Genomic DNA, 20,286 nt, shown 5'->3' with positions numbered 1-20,286 from the left:
CTCACCACACACACACACACACACACACACACACACACACTCAGTAAACTCCAGTTGCTGGCTGTCCCATTCAGGGTCAAATGCAAAATCCACTGTTCAAAGGCCTTCATAAACCAGTTCTCTCCTACCTTTCGCTCCTTATCAAGTGGCCTTTGATCCAGTGGCACTGTCCATCTTTAAGTATCTCTAATTGTTCCTCATATCTGGATACAGACACAGACCCATGCATACACAAACATACACCTTCATGCATGTATATATGTATGTGTATCTATTTTTATATGAGAGACACAGAGAAAAAGAGAAAGAGAGAGAAAAAGAGAGAGACAAAGAGAGGGAGGGAGGGAGAGAGAGAGAGAGAGAGACAGAGAGAGAGAGAGAGAGAGAGAGAGAGAGAGAGAGAGAGAGAGAGAGAGAGAGCAGGCTTCTTTTAAGTCCCAATTAAAATTCCATCTTCTATAGGAAGTCTTTTCCTAATCCCTCTTAATGCTAGTTCCTTCCTTCTGTTAATTATTTACTATTCAAACTGTATATAGCTTGTTTGTATACATTGTTTGTTTATTGTCTTCCCCTTTAGATTGTGGTTTACTTGAAGGAAGGATGTTTTACCTCTTTAAAAAGAAACCTTTATCATCAATGTGTATTACAAATGGCTCTAGCCATCTTTAATCATAAAATTATCAAAATGATAAGAAATAATAGATTAAAATGTGTTTGAACTGATTGTCTGGGGCTATAATGTATACATTTTAAGTGAATCACTTATGAAACTTAGAAGGTAAGCATATGGAGCAAAGTGGAAGGTGGAATTGATTGTCAAAAGTGACTATGATGTGAAAAATATGATGATTAAAATATTCTCAGCATCTAATGGCATGAGACACAAGTACAAGTTGAAACAAAGATCACAGGCTTTTGAACATTTGATGTGTCAGTTTCTACATTTATTTGTTTCAAATAGCCTTTGTTTCTATCATGGGCATGCCGCTGTGCTTTCAGTTAGATGCTAACTTAGAACAAATTCTTAATATTCACCAGTAATAGCCCCTCCTCCCCCTCCACAGAAGACATCAAATCTCTTTTGCATTTAGGAGACAAAACATAATGCCTTGGAGTCTTGCTAAAGTTTCTTCCTTTATAGGATCTGCCTTTTACAGAGGTTCTCAGGGGAACTTTGGCATGTTTGAACTTATCTGCTGAAACACAAAAGAGGAAGAAGATGGGAACTGATCTCTTTCTTCTCAAGGCTACACTCAAGACTTCCTCTACTCTGTCTAGCTCTTTAACCTAAAGCTCCTCTCTGGCCCTGGACCCTCAGCCCTGAGTGCATTCTCTGTCTGTCTCTGTCCCTGTCTCTGTGTCTCTATTTGTCTGTGTCTCTATCTGTATCTCTCTCTCTCTCTTTCTGATTGGATGACTCCTGCCAGAATATCAATTTAAGAAGGACACTTGGGGAAAGAGCGGGGAGCCAAGATGGTGGAGAAATGGTAGAGACTTGCCTGAGCTCACCCCCAAACTCCTCCAGATACTTTTAAATAGTGCCATAACACAATTCCTGGAACAGCAGAAGCCACAAAAAGACAGGGTGAAATTATTTTCCAGCCAGACACAACTTAGAAGTTCATCAGGAAAGGTCTGTGGCACCTGGAAGAGAGTGGTACACAGCGAATGAGGATCCTTGGTAGCTATACCAAGGTAGAAAGGAGCAGGAGTGTTTGTGGTTTCAGGAGAAGAGGAGACCTGCTCACAGCTTTAGGTCCAAGAGGAATGCTAGCACTTGTAAATATAGGGGAGAAATTTCCCATCCTGGATAAAAAAATAGAGCTTGAGCCAGAAAAAAACAATGACCACACTTTTTCTTGGATCATACAACCTTGGAAGAACTGAAAACTTACAGAATTCCAGAACTAGCTTTTGGAAGAGCAGCATAAAAACCTGAAGATTGTGATGGTGCCCTCCACACCCCAGGAACAGAGCTCAAGTTTAATATGTAACTTTAAAGTCAAGGTGTCAGGAAAAAATATCAAACAAGTAAAATAACAAAGGAAGAGTTGTTCATGGCTACACTGAACCAATATAATAAAACTGACAGTTCTACTTAAATTAATTTGCTTATTCAGTGCCATGCCAATAAAACTACCAAAATTATTTTATAGAGCTGGAAAAATAATAAAATCCATTTGGAAGAAGAAAAGTAAATAATATCAAGAAACTCAATTTAAAAAAAAAAGAAGAAAGGTGCTCGAGCAGTACCAGATCTCAAACTATATTATAAAGTGATAATCATTAATGCAATCTAGTAATGGCTAAGAATAGAAAGGTGGATTAGTGGAGAAGATTAGGTACACACTTGAAAGTAGTAAATGACTGTAGGAATCTAGTGTTTAAGAAACCCAAAGATCAAATTTTTATGGACAAGAACCCACTATCTGACAAAAATTGCTGGAAAACTAGAAAGCAGTTTGGTAGAAACTAGGTATAGACCAGAATTTCATATTATATACCAAGATAAGGTCAAAATGGATGTTTAATTTAAACATAAAAGGTGATATCACAAAGAAATTTGGGGAATAAAGGAAATTTTACCTGTCAGATATGTGGATAAGGGTAGAATTTGTGAGTAAACAAGAGTTTAATAGGATCATGAAAATACAATTGATAATTTTGATTACATTAAATTAAAAAAGGTTTTACACAAACAAAATCAATGAAGCCAAGATTAAAAGGAAATCAGAAAGCTAGAGGGGTAGGTTTGTTTTTTTTTTTTTAAAGCAATTGGGGTTAAGTAAGTTGCTCAAGGTTACACGGCCAGTTATTTCTGGGTGTGGTGCTAAATATCTGAGCCCAGATTTGATCCCCAGGTCATCCTGACTCTGGGGCCAGTGCTCTTACTCACTGTGCTACCTGGCCACCCCAAGGGGTAGGGTTTTATAGCAACTTTCTCTGATAAAGGCCTCATTTCTTCAAAATATAAAGAATTGCATCAATTTTATAGGAAATTCTATCATTATTCAGTTGACAAATGGTCAAAGGATATGAACAGACATTTTTCAAAAGAAGAAATCATATTTCTTTAGTCATATGAAAAAATGCTCTAAATCACTATTTACTAAATACCAATTGAAACAACTCTGAATAGCACCTCACACCTATCTTATTGGCTAATATGACAGAAAAGGAAAGTGATAAGTATCAGAGCAGATGTGAGAAATAAGAACCCTGATGCCCTGTCGGTGCAACTGTGAATTGGTCCAAGGATTCTGGAGCGTAATTTGAAACAATACATAAAAGGCTATAAAACTGTGCATAACCTTTTCCCCAGTAATACCTATACTAGGTCTGTACTCCAAAGAAATCTAGGGGATGTCCATAAACTGGATAATGACTGACAAAATTATGTATGATTGGGATTGAATACTGCTATTGGGCCTTAAGAAATGATCAGGATGATTTCAGAGAAAACTGGGAAGGCTTGTGTGAACTCGTGGAAAGTGAAGTGAGCAAAGCCATGAGATCATTGTTACACCTAACAATGACATTGCAGGATGATCAACTGTCATTGACTTATCTCCTTTGACCAACACGATGATCCAATACAACAACCACCTCATGCCCTCACAACAACTAATCTAAACTTTTTTCAGTGCTTTCACAGAACCATATCAGTTATATTTTGTGTATTATTGTCTGTATGTAGGATTTTCTGTAGAGAACATAATGGTCTCTAAGGGTAAAGAACTGCTTTATTTTTGTCATTTTGTCCCAGATGTATAAAAGTCCTTAGAACATAGTAGAAACCTAATAAAACATATTAATTTAGAAAAAGAAAGAAAAATTATATCCCCCTCCAGAGAAAGAACTTATGGAGCCTGAATGCAGTATAAAGACTTTTTATTTAAAACTTTTTTTTCTTGCTTTTTCTGCAAAGTGGATAAAATGGAAATGTTTTGCATGATTTCACATGTATAATTGATATCTCATTTCTTGCCTTCTCACTGGATGGAAGAGAGGAGGGAAGATGGGAGAGAATTTAAAAAAAATAATGAGTGTTAAAAATAAATAACTTTTTAAAAACAAAATCCCCTAATTGTAGAGAAGGTACCAGTACTGCATCAAGAGAGGGAGTTTCCCCACTCGACAATGAAATCTCAAGTTTGGGTTAAAATAAAAGTAACATATGATGTAGAGAGATTGAAATACCCAAATGATATCAAGTTTAAAGTACCAATGTTAAGTAACATTCAGCAACATGATTTTACACTTACTCTTATTTCAATTTTGCTTTTCATTTCTTGTATGATTTATTTTAGATTGTGTTTTTCAGAAACTTATTTTTTGGTTTTATAAGAAATAAACACTATTTTATATTTTAATAATTTCCAGATTCTGGCTGCCGAAACATCTGACACAAACTCACTCATATTTGACAGCAAACTAAATAGCCCAACATCTCATTTAAAAACATTTTTAGTATGTTTTTAGTTAACAGGCATCTAGCTTTTCCCTTTCTTAAAGAGACAGAGAAGAAAGAGAGAGACAGACAGAGACCCAGAGAAGAGATAGAAAGACACAGAATCAGTGAGAGACAAAGAGAGCCAGAGAGAGACACAGAAACAGAGACAGAGAGAAATAAATCTCCTGGAATAAATGTGTTTAGTAAAGTAAAAATCAAATTTCTCCACCGGTCTTTTGCAAAAAAAAAAAAAAGAAAAAAAAAGAAATCCAGACATCATATTATTATGATAAAAAAGGGACTGATTTTGTAGTCACAGGTCTGTGTGAAAAGCTGCCTTCTGCTAATATTTACCTGTATGAATTTGGGCCATCTCTTGAGTCTTTCTGGCTCTCAGTGTCCTGATCTCTAAAAGCAGAGTCTTTACCTCACTGGCCACTGAGGTCCCTTCCATCTCTGGCTCTCTTATTCTAGTTCCAAAATCTGCTTCAAAGAAGTTTACTTATTAGTCTTACTCATTCCAAATATGTTTTTTAGTTCAGCATAAAAATGTAATAGTGTATCTGGCCATAAGAATTGATTCCTATCATTTCAGCAAGAGGATTCCTTCACAGGGAGTACATCTTTCAGTAAAAACTTTACTTGATTAGGCGGTTTTTCTCCTTAAATTCTAATGTCATCTTGAATTTCTAAACATTATGCTTTGTTGTTATCCTTGTGAAGCCAGGGGAGTGAGGAAGGCATCCAGCTCATTGAATGGATTTTATTCCTCTACAGTATGAGGGCATTGGATCAATAGCTCCTGGAGTGCCTTCCAGTTTGAATTCCAAATACCCAATGGTCAATTCTTCAATATTTTCTCGAATGCAGAGATTTTACCTCCCTTTTTCTCTTTCCCTGCAGGGATTCCATTTGCACTGTCTATATTGAAGTACTTCCTCCAAATAACCAAAGTCCTCCCCGCTTCCCACAACTGATGTACAGCCTTGAAGTCAGTGAAGCCATGAGGATTGGGGCAGTTTTGTTGAATCTCCAGGTACGAAGTCTGGTGTCCTTGTGATAACTATTGTTCCAGAATGAAAGCCAGAAGTGTATGGTGCTTCCTAGGCAGTGGTTGGTAATCTAGTGGAAATTAAACTCTTCTTTCTTGTTTGACCTCCTCAAATCACTTATCCTCTCTGGGCCTCAGTTTGTCTGACAAGTAAAAAGGCTCTATTGAATGACTGCTAAATTCCTTTATATCTCCAGATCTTTGCTTCTGTGACCTGGAAGATGTAAGGGATTTTTGTATGTCCATGGCTTTAAAAATGGGAAAGTGTGTTAACTCATATTGAATGGAAATTCAGCCCTGAGAAGAGATCTGAAATCATGTGGGTGAAGTGTTCTGAAGAGATTTCTCTCTGCTGATTGCAGCCACTGTCAAACTGCTCCAACCAGCAGGGGTCTGTTGCAGTTGCTTCAGGAGAGAACACAGGGTGTGTAAAAACAAATATTTTGTATTGCACAAGGATTGCTGTCCTTCACATTTAAAATTGGTACTGCAGTCTGTCATTGCTGAACCTGTGTTTCTTTGTACCCATAATGTTCATTTTAAATGCACCATAAAAATTGTAGAAAAAATGACAGACTAAGGAAACCATTATCCAGTCCTGTCTCTTCCATAAATGAGTCCTGGGGTATTGAACACATCCGGAATTCAAAGTTCTCCATCAGTAAAATTACTTTGATTTACAGAATCTCTAAATTCCTCCTTGATCTAACATTCCATCCCTTAATACTCTATGTTCTGTGATCTCCCAGCTCTGACATATTATGCTCAGTCTTCTAAGGTTTCTTCTAACTCTGCCATTCTTTATGGTCTCTATTATTCAGCTCCACTGTTTTACTGCTCTTTCCTTCCTTCCTTCCTTCCTTCCTTCCTTCCTTCCTTCCTTCCTTCCTTCCTTCCTTCCTTCCTTCCTTCCTTCCTTCCTTCCTTCTTTCCTTCCTTCCTTTCATTCAATTCTTTCTTTCCTTTTCTATCTTCCTTCCTCCCTCCTTCCCTTTCTTTCCCTTTCCTTTTTCTTTCTGTTCCTCTCTTCTTTCTTTCCCTTCCTATGCTTTCCCATTTCTTTTCTTCTCCTCTTCTGTCCTGACTGGGTCTCCCTATCTCACCTAAGCAGCAAGCACAGAAGACAATCACAACATCCCTTACCTCCCACCCAATAAAGATGCAAACCTACTATTTAACCTACTCCATTTCGCTACCTAATGTGGTTCTCCTCTCCTTAGGAAGTGTCATAGCCCTGCTTTCTTAGGGCAGGGGGTGGGGGTGGGGATTCACTATGTTAGTGTAAGACTTAAGGTGATATTTTATCAACTTGGCTCAGCTCACTTCAGAATTTAACAGGGTGCATCATAATGCCCCGTTTTGTTCAAGTTCTAAGAAATCTGAAGTTTTGAGGATTCTTCCAGCTCTGACACTAAGATCTCTTCCAAGTTCTGACAACTTTTATTCTAAGCACCACCCCACACAGATCTGACATTCTATTTTCTTCCATTTAAGATTTCTTCAGACTATCACATTCATTATTCTTATAATCTTTTAAGTTCTAGCATTACATTTTCTTAAGGTTCTAATGGGTTTCTATGTTACAATGACTTTGTAACACTTAAGATCTAAGGTCGCTTCCTATCCCTCCTAACTCTAGAATTCTGTGTTCTAAGTATCCTCCTAAATCTTCCATTTAGCCTTCTAAGATCCACTGATTTTCAAATATTTGATATTTCAAAGATTCTTCGAGCTTTTCCATTCTATGTTCAGAACAGAGACATCTGGAAATGTCTCTGGATATCAAGATACAGTTAGAGATTTCTAAGACCTATGTCTTATCTCTATATGCAGAGGTAGCTATGCTTGTGTGTTCACACACACACACATTGCTAAAGAGAGTGCTAGAATTTGTATCTATATCTCTGGAGATTTAGATTTAGGCATACATATATAATTTCTCTCTCCCCTTTCCTGATTCTCCAATATTAGGAAACTATAATCAAAGGTTTTTGAGCCAAAGTATTTTCCTTCTTGTACCCACCAAGTTGATTGGTACCAAGTTGGGGCTCCCTTCTTAATGAGTAATGCAAACAAACAAACAAATGAATAAATAAATGCACACATATACATCAATGTATAGACACATCTATATCTCTCTTTATAAAAGGAGAAGAATTCAATGGAGGGCCAGACACACTGGCACGTGATATAAAGTCATTCGTTTCCTAAATGCCTTTCCAGAACCTGCCCTGCATTTGTGAGACTGTGAATTTCAGAGGACATGATCTGGGGGGGGGGTACTTGTTCTGTGACTCAACCCCAAAGTTACGAGTGTTTTGGATTTCTGGGGAGCTTTTTTCCAACAAAGACCATGGGAGGCAAAATCGTCTGTACCCCTGCGAAGGCCTGTCTGTGTAGCTCCTATATGGACAACCTTCTGTACCTTCCTGATGTCTGTTGAATGAAAGACAAACTGCCTGGATTTCAGGACCTTGAACAACCCGACTTCTACCCAACGTTGCAGCCTGATTTTAGGGTATCCCCCAAACAGTCCTCTAATCATGTCCTGTCCCCCCCACCCCACTCAGGGCATTCACTCAAGGGTAGAAAATATTCACAGACCCTGCAGCTCATGTGGTAGAGGTGACAGGGACTTTTGAGTTCCATCTAGGTTCACATCTCAGGAAACAGAGAACCAAGGAAGTTAAGTTACTTACCCAAGTTCCACAACTGCTAAGGGAAAGAATCAGCATTTGAACTCAGGTACTTTGCCATCAAACCAAATACCCCCTCTTCAGCCATGCCTGCCGACCTCTTTCTCCTCCTTCGAGGCCCAATGTAGTGGCCACTTCTTCCCTAAAGCCTTTCCTAATTCTCTCATTTGAAAGCTCTATGTCCCCTTAAGATTTTTCCAAAATGGCTCTTGTAGGATTCATTCTTTGACTTATCATCATTTATGTGTTTCTTATTTTATACTGCCCTACCCCTGCCTCAACGAGATGCCAAGATCCTTCAGAATAAGGGCTGCATATGTATATCCCACTGCCTTGGGCACAGCAGGACCTTAATAAATGCTTGCTAAATTGAAGTCAAAGAAAATGACGTAGCGTTTTAATAAATGCAAAGAATTAATATGGTATTTTGCAAAACAATTTCAATCTATTATCTCATTGGATAATCCATTAATTAGCAGTAATCAAGTGACCTACAATGTCCTGGCCACTATGACAAATGCTACAGATACAGATGCAATTATGAAAAAGAAAGATTCCCTCAAGCCACTTACAATTTAATGAGGGAAACTGAAAGGCAGGGGAATGGGACAAGTAGCCAGTGAGACTCAGGTGGGAAAGGAAGGGCACATCTTCCCTTTCCCTCCTTGCCTTGAGGTTGTGGAGCCCACCCTCCACCTTCAAATCAGAGGACAGAGAGCTCTGAGGAGGTGTGAGTCCCAGGGCTGCTTCCTTCTTGAAGGATCATGAAGTTTCTTGTGGGTGTGATTGAGCAGTCCAAACTGTTAAACTTTACAGCCGCCATATTAGGTAAGTGCTGTTAGAATTCTCATTTTATAGATGAGGTAACTGAAATTGTGGAGGTAAAAGTGACTCACCCAGGTTCAGACAGTAATCAGACTGTGAATTCAGAGCTGGAGGACAGGAATTCAACTCTTTCTCTACCACTTTGTACTGTGTGGTATTATCAGGTGAGTTCCTTCAGCTCTCTGGCTTGCCTTTGAAAAAAGAGAGGAAGGGGGTCAGATGACTGATCTCTGTTCATAATCCTATTAATTGAACACTGAAATTACATATATACATACATATATGTATACATATATATGCACACACATATACACATACGTATATATAGTATATGTGTGTATACATATACATATACATATGGGTGTATGTGTGTGTGTGTGTATATATATATATATATATATATATATATATACATATATATACGCCAAGTAGTAAGTATTTCTCATTTGATCAAGAAGCCTGAAGGTCTTCCCCTGCCAGTATGAGTTTTTGTTTTGTTTTGTTTTAGATTAAAGGGGCTACTCCTTGATTAACTTCTTAAAGAGACCTATTCATTGAACGGGGCTTACCTCCTTCAAAGTGAGACCCTGAAAAGGCCTTAGCCTATAAGCACCAGGGTCTCCCCTTGCACCCTGGGCCATCTCCAGTCATCCTGATGAATATCAGGCCACTGGACCCAGCTGGCTCTGGAGGAGAAAGTGAGGCTGGTGGTGACCTTGCACAGCCCTCCCTCACCAGAAACAAGGCCAACTGTCAGTCATGTCATCATTTGCCTGAAGTCATGGTCCTCTTTGGGAACAAAGGAAAAACACAACAATATAGTATATGGTGTGTGTGTGTGTGTGTGTTGTGTGTGTGTTTGTGTATATATATGTGTGTGTACACATTTATGGACACATACAATCTATACACATATACCTATATGCACACATATGCTTATACATACATATACACACAACATAATCTAATAAATCCCATAATTCTTTCTTACAATTGCCACAAGCCACAGGGCAACCTAATGTAAAGAGGGTAAGATCTGGAGGAAGGAAGGACGTGGGTCTGAATCCCAGCCAGGACACTTACAGGAAGTCATGAAATCATAAAATCATAAGATGGGGAGGAACCTTATTTACCACTTAGCCCAACCTTTCCCAGAAAAATCATTCCTGCTACATCATACCAAGCTATCCTTGAATACCTTCAGGAAGGGCTCTCCCTCTGTGTCCTGACGCAGTCAGTCCCTCTTGTGCACAGCCTACATTCCTCCCTTGCTATCTCTGCTAAATTTGTCTCTCTGCTCTTCTCCACTCTGTCTCTATTTCCTTGTTTGTAAAAGGGATAAACCATTACTTCCACTACATGCTTTTAAGCCTTGTTCTAAAAAAACAGGACTATATTATCTTAAAACTGTATAGAAGTGAATTCAGAAGCAGTATAAAAACACATAATAGTTGAATAATCCTAATGAAAGAAGGTGAGTTGAAAGAAAACCCTTTTCCCAGGCACAGTGTCTATGGTACTGAAGCTGAGAAAATAGTTAAGATGACACTTTGTCCTCTTTGTGGAAAGAAGAGAAAGTGATGATTGCAGCCCGCTGCTTCTATTAGGAAGAGCCAGGAGAGCTTATCAAGTCATTTTCGAGGCCACCGCATACCCACTCTCATTCAAAAGCCACTGAGATTGAATTTGAACCAGTGACCCCCAAGTTGAAAAGCTTCTACCAAATTACTCATCTGGAGACTTTGGGTAATAGTCACCATTAGAGTTACTGAGACCCGCCTGGAGGAAGTCCTCCCCCCCCCCCCCAGGACACTTTGTCTGCCCCCTGTTACTGCCAACGTCAGACTCATCACTGGTCCATTTAGACCATCTGTGCTTATGGGACTTTGTTTTCAAAAGGAAGGAGGAAGGGATGGGCTGGGCCTCTGTGGAAGAAAATGAAGTGTTTATTTTGGAGCAATTGTGAGTGTTTTCTTTTTCTATTTTTCCCTTAATGTGCTTTCTGGAAGGTAGGCCTACACACACACACACACACACACACACACACACACACACACACACCTATTTATCCCAGAAAATTGTTTTGATCGGCTTGATTTTCTTCTTTCTAACATCACACTGTTTGACCTGGCCACGATGCCCTGGGAATGATGGTTTACTGCCTAGCACAACAGCGTCAGATGCCTAACTTCTCTAAATGATTCACCCCACAGAGTATGTCCTGTGAGAGTTTCCTCTTCCAGTCAGTTGACTTAACACTATAGCAGCTGAATGAAAAGCTCATGTCCACAATGCCAGCTTCAAACTGAAAAAGATCTGAACGCAAGTCCTGTCTCTGACAGAGGAAAGTAATCCTGGAAGAAAACTCAACAGTCCAGCCCTCTCTTTATTTTTTTTTTTTTTTTGAAGAGAGGAAGGTAGGGCAATTGGGGTTAAGCAACTTGTCCAAAGTCACATGGCTAGTTATTGTGTTAAGTGTGTGAGGCTGGATTTGAACTCAGGTCCTCCTGACTCCAGGACCGGTGCTCTATTCACTGAACCACCTAGCCACCCCAAGCCCTCTCATTTTTACAGATGAGAAAACTGAGGGTGAGAAAAGTTCATTGGCTTGTCCAGAGTTACACAGGTAGTAACAAACCCAGATCCTCTGACACAAGAAGTCTTGAATCACCCCTCACCACTGGCTGTACTCCCTTATCAGGGGTTCAGAGGGCATAGTAACCCTAAGCATGAGTTTGGGCCTTTTTCTTGAGCATGGAGATGGCACTTGTCACAAGCACTTTGGATATGCGTAGAGAGATGTCACATCACCTTTGCATATTTCTTCTCTGCTCCCCATCTAAAGGCCTAGGTCCTACACAAGCTACCTTCTAATAAGAAAACCACTAAATTTACAGAGTGAGGCAGGATTTGGGGAGAATGGCATGCAGGAGGTTGTTTTAAGTGTTTGGAGATCTAATATGTCATATTAAAGGAGGCGCTTTGGAGGCATCAGGAGAAGGGATGGGAGAGGGAAGGACGAATGAAGGTCATGTCTAAAAAGGCCTCTGGGCTCCAAACACAAGCAGTTCTTCTATTTCATCTTTGCTAATTCCCTCCTTATCTCTGCATTTCTGAATCCTCTTAAAAACAACAACCAAAAACAAACCAAACCAACCAAAACTCAACTCAGGTTCCTCCTTCTCCTTGAAACCTCCCATCATTCCCACCCCATCCACCCAGCTGAAAGTCTACCCTCCCTCCTCACCTTTTTCCAATGAACTTTTCAGATCTCTCCTTTGCCCCCGTCAGCCTCTCTTGTTCTTGCATGAATCCAGGCTAAAGCTTTGCTCATATGCGACTCTGCTCCCCAGGAGAATGTCAGTTCCTTAGGGGCAGAGAGCGTGTCCTTTCTCGTCTTTGCATCTCTGACACATAGCTCAGTGCTTTGCAAGTTGTAGGTGCTTAATAAATATTTTTTGAATTAAACCACCAAGGGTTTGTTTATGGATCCCAAGAGATGAGCAGGAAATTTTATGTTCAGGACTTTAAGTTTAAGGTTGAATCTTCCAACGCTCCTCCTGGAACAAGGCCATGCCAGAGCCAACAAAGACTGTTTTAGCAAGAATGTGGCTATGAACATTTTGGTTTTTCTTATTGCCAGCCCTTTGTTCTCCATGAAAATAGGGAACATTTGCCATACACCTCAGAGCTGCTGGCACTGTAAAACTTGCTTTTAGTTACCACATTCTCCTTTTATCTTGGATATCTCAGCGGCTTGACCTTCTCTGAGAGCGTCAACTTTTTCTATTTCACTTTAGTGTTGGTAATTCTGTGGATCAGCAACATGGTCCTGACATAAGTCATGGAAATGCCAGTGCTTAAAACATAGTAGGGGCTTCATAATTTCTGCTCAACTGACAAACTACAAGGAGGAAGACCACGGTTCACATGGTCCACTTTCAGCTGGCAGAGGACAGTGGTCTTTGTTTATAAAGTTTCATGCAAAAAAAATTTAAGAAATTAATTATGTAACTTTCTGTTTTTCTGGTGCCTTTCGCCATCTGGTAGAGAGAGCATCGGATAAGGAGCCAGGAGACCAGTATTTGTGTTTTGTGTCTAGCACTGACTCATTGAGTGATTTTGGAGAAGTCTCTTTGGTGTGCATTCTCGGATCCTTCTCTTTCTCACTTTTCCATGCCTCTGTGGCTTGAAAGCAAGAAAGAGGAAATCTTATTTTATCAGGGTGTTTAATTGTGTCTAAAACATTCCCAATAAAATATATGTATGTGTATACACACACATATACAAATATATACCTACATACACACATATGTACATACATACATATATGCATGCATGCATATCTTTTATCAGGAGGATACCCACATCTGTTTATCTATTTATGCAGCTACATGGAACAATAAATAACATGCTGGGCTTGGAGTCCGGAAGACCTGAGTTCAAATTTGACCTCAGACACTAGCTATGTGACCCTGGGCACAGTTTCCTTATCTGTAAATGAGCTGGAGAGGGAAATGGCAAATCACTTCAGTGTCTTTGCCAGGGAAACCCCAAATAGGGTCATGAAGACTCAAGCATGACATGCATGCATACATACATGCACACACAAAAAACAATACAATGCACATATACACATATGTGCTTGCATGTGTGTATCTGCACACATCGATATATAGGCCTCAGTATTGGCCTCAGTACATGACAGATGGTCCATTCCTTCTGAGATGTTCCCCTCCCTTTTCAACCTTAAGAGCCTGCATATCTGCAGTTAAGGTTACAGGGAAACAGATCTAGTGCAGTCAGCCGGCTCCCCCTTCCTCAGGACACGAATCCTTCCATAGGTTATGTCTTCTCTTCCCCACTGTTTTGGGTTCAGCAGTATCACTACTCCCTCCTCTCTCCTCAAATGTCACTCATGCCACCATAGCATGAGATGTTGTTTATTGCGGTTGGCATGTCCTCCAGCCCACTCCAGGCTTAGTTTCTGTTGCCAGGATAATAATCTGAGGTTGCCTATTTTCTTCCTGAGTTCAAGTGATGGTCTTGCTAATTATTCTTTGCTGATGTCCCTGGGGTAGCTGACAGGGATCTCTGGAGCAATATTTTCTCTTTGATGGGTTCCCGCATTCATGGATCCCATCAAGTGACTTTTCTATTGACAAAGACTCCCATCTCTTTAACCTGAAAGTTAGCACAGCATTCTTAGCCCCCATGACCCAATCATTTTTACCCTCCAGGCCCAACTCTTTCTTGACTCACTAATTCCAATAACATGGAATCCTTATTTCATTACACAGGCTCCTTTACACCTCATAGTCTCTTGACACAATTCCCTTTCAAGGCTTATTTTCTCGTCCCTAGAATTAGTCACCTGGACTAGGAGATATTTAATGTCCTTTCCAGGTCTAAAGTTTGTTCTTTGGCTCTTCTGGTCCATTTTCTCTTTTTTTTTCAGGTCAGAGAATTTTAGGAAAGACAGTAGTATCAAGGAACTATAACTGTTAGGCCTGAAAACAAATTCAATCTAGTGAGAAGTAATTGCAAAATTATAGGAGTTTTGCAGGAGATGCTCAATTTGTTGGAAGCCTTCTGAGATGCTTCCCTTCTGCCTCCAGGCCTCTGACTTGGCTGCTAAGGCAGGCTTGGAGCACCTTTCAAATGTTCCAGAAATGCTCTACAAATAGATTATATTTTTTCCCCATAAAGGTGAGGAAGAGGTTAAAATGTGACATTAAAAAGTGTTTTATCTGCATCATTCTATGTGCTTTATTGTGTTATGTTTCCATCTGGCCCAGAGCTAAACTTGTGTTGGGTTCTCTTCTCCCCAGCTAGAATGTGAGGCCCCTGAAAGAAGGGACTGATTCCCTTTGTTTGTTTTCTCCTTTTATGCCCTTAGGACAATACTTGGAATATAGTAAATGCTTACTACACTAAATATATATATTAAATGCTCTACTAAATGATTTTTCATTCATTCATCTGCAAACCAACAAGCATTTATTGAGCGCTTGCTATGTTCCAGGCATTGTACTGAGCTCTGGGAATACAAATACAAGTAAAAAAAAGATAGTCCCTGACATCAAGGAGTCTATAATCTAATGTCAGAAGACCACACATAAAAGCAGGCTAAGAGAGAAAAGGTACCAGACAGGGGCATGGGGGGAAGTCTTGATTGCAGACTAGAGAGGATAGAGACATGACTGGCCTGGACACCCTCCTCATCTGAAGGTTGTGTAAGGGTCAGTCGTAGTCAGAGACTATAGTGGTAAGAGGTACTTCCAATTCAAGAGTTGCAGAGATGAATTAAAAGGGTATAATAGAGGAAACCCAGCATATCCTGGAGAGGAATTCATTTATTATATCCTCACAATGACTACTGGTGATACATTCTATTTTTTCCCCATTTTAGAGATAGAGAAATTAAGGGTAAGAGCTTAAATTATGTCCCCAGGGATCATAAATTCATAGATTTAAAATTATAAAAGGCCTTAAATGCTTCAAAATCCATTCCCCTTAATTTTCCAGATGAAAAACTAAAATTGACAGAGATGAAGAGACTTGCTCAGGGTCACACATCTAGGAGCAATTACAAGCTAGATGTAGACCCGAACCCAGGTTTTCCTGACTCCCAGCCCAGTGTTCTACCCATTATGTAAATTGGAGAGCATAATTTATCAGTGAAAGCATTATAGACAGTATGTGTGATGACATCCCAAATTACCAACATAGGACCCCCAAACCATCTATAGTGCGTTTGTGAGTGTGTCTGTGTGTGTGTGTGTCTGTGTGTGTGTTACATAGGCTTGGTGGAAGTTGCAAAGAAGGAAATTTAGGCTTAAAGTAAGAAAAGACACCCTTAAGATTAAAGCAACCCACAACTGGAAGGGGCTATCTTAGAAAGAAGACAGTCCTCCCTGGAGAAATTCATATAGAGGGCAGATGACCCTTTGCCCTTGGTGTTAGAGTAGGGATTTACTCTTGAGCATAGGTTGGATCAAATGACTTGTTCTAAATCTGGGGTTCATGAGCCTTCAGGTTTAGATTTCAGGAGTTCTTGGATGTTGGATGTCAATAAAATTATATCTTTATTTTCATTTACCTAAGTGAAATTTAGCTTTTCCTTCAAATTATTTTAAGACATTACTCTGAGAAGGGATCAGTAGTCTTCTCCATGCAGCCAAAAGGGTCCATGCCACATAAAATCCTAAGAATCCCTGGACCATGGTCTTGCCCCCTAAAATTCTATGATTCCACGATGATTGGAGATTTTTAATTTTGAAAATTGTTCTTTTATCATGGAATTCTTTTATCATTTCTGAGTCTTCATGATTCTGAGTTGAAAGATTAAAGACTTGGATTTATCTGAAAGGGGACTTTCCTCCACTCCTGTACATGAGTTCACTCATAACTCCCCCCATACATCCCTGAAATATGATTGATCTACATGACTGGCAATTCCACAGCTCACATGTGTGAGGAGTGGAAGGCTTGTTAATTTGCCTCTTCTATTATTATCATTTTGTTCAGTTACGAGGAAAATGCTTTCTTTCACATTTTTACATACAATGAGTTTGTGTGGGTGTTTTTATAAGTTATTTCCAGAAGAATAAGATTGTTAACATGAGTGAGAAAAGTGAAATATTCTGTAAGGAGATAAAACCTAGAGCTGAGTAAATGTATAGAGTTATATTAGCATGCAGCTGGATAGAATTAGGCTTTCCTGGGATGGCCTCTTCTAAATAAAAGTTGAACTCCAGACCTCCAGAATTGCTTCCAGGTACAATACCCCTTCATAAAGGTTTTCCAAATATCTTTGGAAACTTTTAGCTTCAGTCATTAAGAGCCTGTAAAATTCTAGATTCGAGGACTATGATGTTGGAATTTGCTAATAGCTGTCATATTCATGAATTCATGAATCCATTCTCCCATGCTTCATGAAACCAATGGTCTGCCTGGGTTTGTGTGACCTAGTCAAAGAGGGTTCACCATTGATCATAGGTATGGAGTAGCTCTTTCCACCTACCTACATACTCTCATCCCACAAATTATTAAGACCCATCGAGTATATTTCCTGATGCCCATAATCAATGGAGTCGACATGGCTAGAAAACCTGTCTCTGTGGGCAGTGGACAATAGAGAAGAATGTATGGCAGTTAGTGATATTGTTAGAGTCACTAATGGGATGAGCACAGAGGGATCTGTGATTAGAGTAATGTGACTGTTTGAAAGTTCAGAGGTTGGGAAGGTGGGGAGTCAACACTACTGGTTGGTAGGTTTGTCAAGATGCAAATTCCCAGCAGTTTATTAGTTTGTGTAGGTATCAGGCTGTAGATGTGTCTGAGTATAGATTCTTAGGGGTTGGGCTTGCTTTTAGAGCAAATTTTGATTTAACCAAATAATAGAAATTCAGGTGAGCACAGAGGCAGACGTGTCCAATCCAGGTGACTAGCTAGTAAGATTCGTCGTAGTCTGAGTTTCACTATGCTCACTGTGCAGTGCTTCTAGCATCTGGAACTGATGATGGAAAAGCTGTCACTGAAATAATCAATTAATCAACCAGCATTTCTTAAGTGCCCAGTACTCAAGGCAGCGTAGTATAGTAAAATATGTGCTGGATTTGTATCAGAGAGCCTGATGCCAATAACTAGATTATCTGTGGCCAGGGAGCTTTGGAATCCAGTTCTTCAGGCATTTAAGCAAAATAGTATTCCCTTTATGACTATGGGTGAAGTATTTATGCATAACCCTAAATTCATATATAATGGAGAAAGGAAGAGGCATTTAGAAGGCATAGAAGATAGATTGCTGGAATTGTAATAATGAAAACATGAGTTTAAATCCTGGGCATTTCACTGGGCAAGTTAATGAATCCTATTTGCCTCAGTTTCCTCAACCATAAAATCTGCTGGAGGTGAAAATGGCAAACCACTCAAACCCAATGGGTTTACCAAGAGTTGGAAATGACTGAACAATAGCAACAATCATCTCACAAGGTTGTGGCAAGCATAAATTGAGACAATATTAAGTCAAAGGCTGTGCAAGCCCTAACAGTAGTATACAAACCCCAACTCTCCTATGATTAGCTGTTTTTACATTTGCTAAAAGCACAGGGGAATTTTAAAATATGAAAATGATCATGGTAGCTATGGTGGTTATGGATGAAAGCGATCTATTGTGGGAATGACTTTTCTAATACAGACACAAAGTGTGATGACTGAGGCCAGCTCTCTTCTGCTTTGCCCTCTCTGCCCATCTGTGTGCTGACTGCAAAAGAGGGAGCAGAACATTTCAGAAACCCACTCCTGTTTGCCGCCAGCCCTCCCAGAAATGTACCATGGCAGCAACACCTGAAGTCTCTGTTCAATTCAAATATCCATTGTAGAAACTGAGGGAAGGGGCATGGAACGCTGGTTATTGAGATGCTTTAGCTGTTCAATTCCCTCCTCTTTGAAGGTTTAGTCTTGACCTTAGCAGCTAGACATTAATGAATGAACTGGCCAGGGAACATCATCATTCCATCTACAGTGACAAAGAACTTTCTTTCCTTTAACTTTTAATGAGCCATTTAGTGGCCTCAGATTTCTCTTGCAAAAGCAATTCCTCATAAGGACCTGTTAGCCAACTTCAGGTTTGTAATGGATAAAATGGTGAATTTAGAGATGAAAAGAGCTAAATTCAGGGGGGCAGAGCCAAGATGGCAGAGTATAAGCAGAAAAACTCTGTGAGCTCCACCCATAACTACCTCAAATACCTATAAAATATGACTCTAAACAAATTTTAGAGCTACAGAACCCACAAAGTGACAGAGAGAAATAAATCTCCCACTGAAGGCAGCCTGGCAGGCTGACAGGAAAGGTCCATCACAGTGTGCTGGGAGCTGAGCCCAGTCAAGCTTGAGCCCACTGATTTAACCCCAGGATGGCCCTGACCAGCAGAAGCTGGAGGGACTTCAGGAGAACAGATCACCAGCAGCAGTGGAAGTTTTCCAGAATCATGAACCCATAAACTCCAAAGACAAAGTAAAAGGTCAATGTGAAACTCTTTTGGAACTGGGGGGGGGGTACTGAAAAGCAAGGGTGGGCCCCTTCCTCTGAGGTGAGAGGTGACAGAGGCACGGCAGTCCTGTTGTCACCACAAAGTGGTTGTTTCAGGGCTACTGGCCTGCAGATTTTAGGCGGAACAAGTGGACATTCAGATGGTAATTGCTCTTCCTTTAACCTGTTTGGATCTGGATTGCTGTCTTGGCTGGAGGTCCAGGAGTGTGTGACTAGGTTCCAGAGCTTGTGGGGACTTCAGAGAGGGCACCCAACTAATAGCTCTGGCAGCTGCAAAACCCGCAGTAATTTGGGACAAAGCTCTCCTCTCTGGAAGCAGAAATCTACTCTGGCAAAAGCTCAAAAGTCAAGTAATTGAATGGCAACATGAGCAAGCAAAGGAAACAAAGCAAGCACAGCAGTCAAACCTTAGATTCTATTTTGGGGACAAAAGGATCAAAGCATGGAAGAAGAGGAAGACAACGAAGTCAGAACTCCTGTACCAAAAGCTTCCAAGAAAAATATGAACTGGTTATAGGCCATAGAGGAGCTCAAAAAGGATTTTGAAAACCAAATAAGAGAAGTGGAGGAAAAATTGGGAAGAGAAATGAAAATGATGCAAGAAAATCATGAAAAGCAAGTCAACAACCTGACTGGGGGAGGATATTGGTGGAAGCAGATTGGGGGAGGGGATATTCAGTGGAATCGCTGTTTTGGGGTGGTGAGTAGGGGAAAGACAGGGAGAAATTTTGTACCTCAAAATCTTGTGGAAATTAATGTTGTAAACTAAAAATAAACATTTTTTTTAAAAAGAACTAAATCTGAATCCTCCCTCAGCCTCTCACTAATCAGGTTACCCTAGACAAGTCATTTTAATTCTCTGAGTCTCAGTTTCCTCTTTTGCAAAATGAGGAAGTAAGATTCAATGACCTCTATTTCCCCTTCCAGTCCTAAATCTCAGATCCTAGGATTTTAAGGTTATAGTATGTAAGAGAGATTTGTCAGAGATATCTTAAAAAAGAAGGGGAGAAGCACTGTAGCTAACCCAGACAATGAGGATTTAGGACAAAACCTAACCTGCCCATTATCCCTGCTAACCTAGGCTTTATACTTGCCAGTACTATTCCTTCTACTACTTATGAATTAGGTACTAATCACCCCCACCCCCACTCCCTGTCAATGTCTGACATCCCATTAGGGGCAGTAGGATACCACTTACTCAG

The 20,286-nt window shown here is 40.0% G+C and overlaps 1 protein-coding gene and 1 long non-coding RNA gene across 2 annotated transcripts in view; one reads left to right on the top strand and one right to left on the bottom strand.

Annotated features, from left to right (window-relative positions):
* LOC138172037 (protocadherin-15-like) overlaps positions 1–20,286 on the top strand; it is a 2,287,527-nt gene that overhangs the window by 1,857,911 nt on the left and 409,330 nt on the right. The window contains exon 18 of the mRNA XM_069101643.1: positions 5,357–5,489. Coding sequence (XP_068957744.1) covers positions 5,357–5,489 — 133 coding nt within the window. The remainder of the gene's footprint in view (positions 1–5,356; positions 5,490–20,286) is intronic.
* Positions 8,624–12,409, bottom strand: LOC138172164 (uncharacterized). The gene is made up of 2 exons (XR_011171064.1): positions 12,273–12,409; positions 8,624–9,216 (listed from the first exon to the last, which is right to left on the bottom strand). It is a non-coding gene; the product is annotated as an uncharacterized lncRNA (long non-coding RNA).

This window comes from Petaurus breviceps, unplaced genomic scaffold, assembly GCF_028583685.1.
Source record: "Petaurus breviceps papuanus isolate PSGF00001 unplaced genomic scaffold, PetGlider_PUasm1.0 490, whole genome shotgun sequence".
Lineage (NCBI taxonomy): Eukaryota > Metazoa > Chordata > Mammalia > Diprotodontia > Petauridae > Petaurus > Petaurus breviceps.
This window is presented reverse-complemented; position numbering and strand designations above follow the sequence as displayed.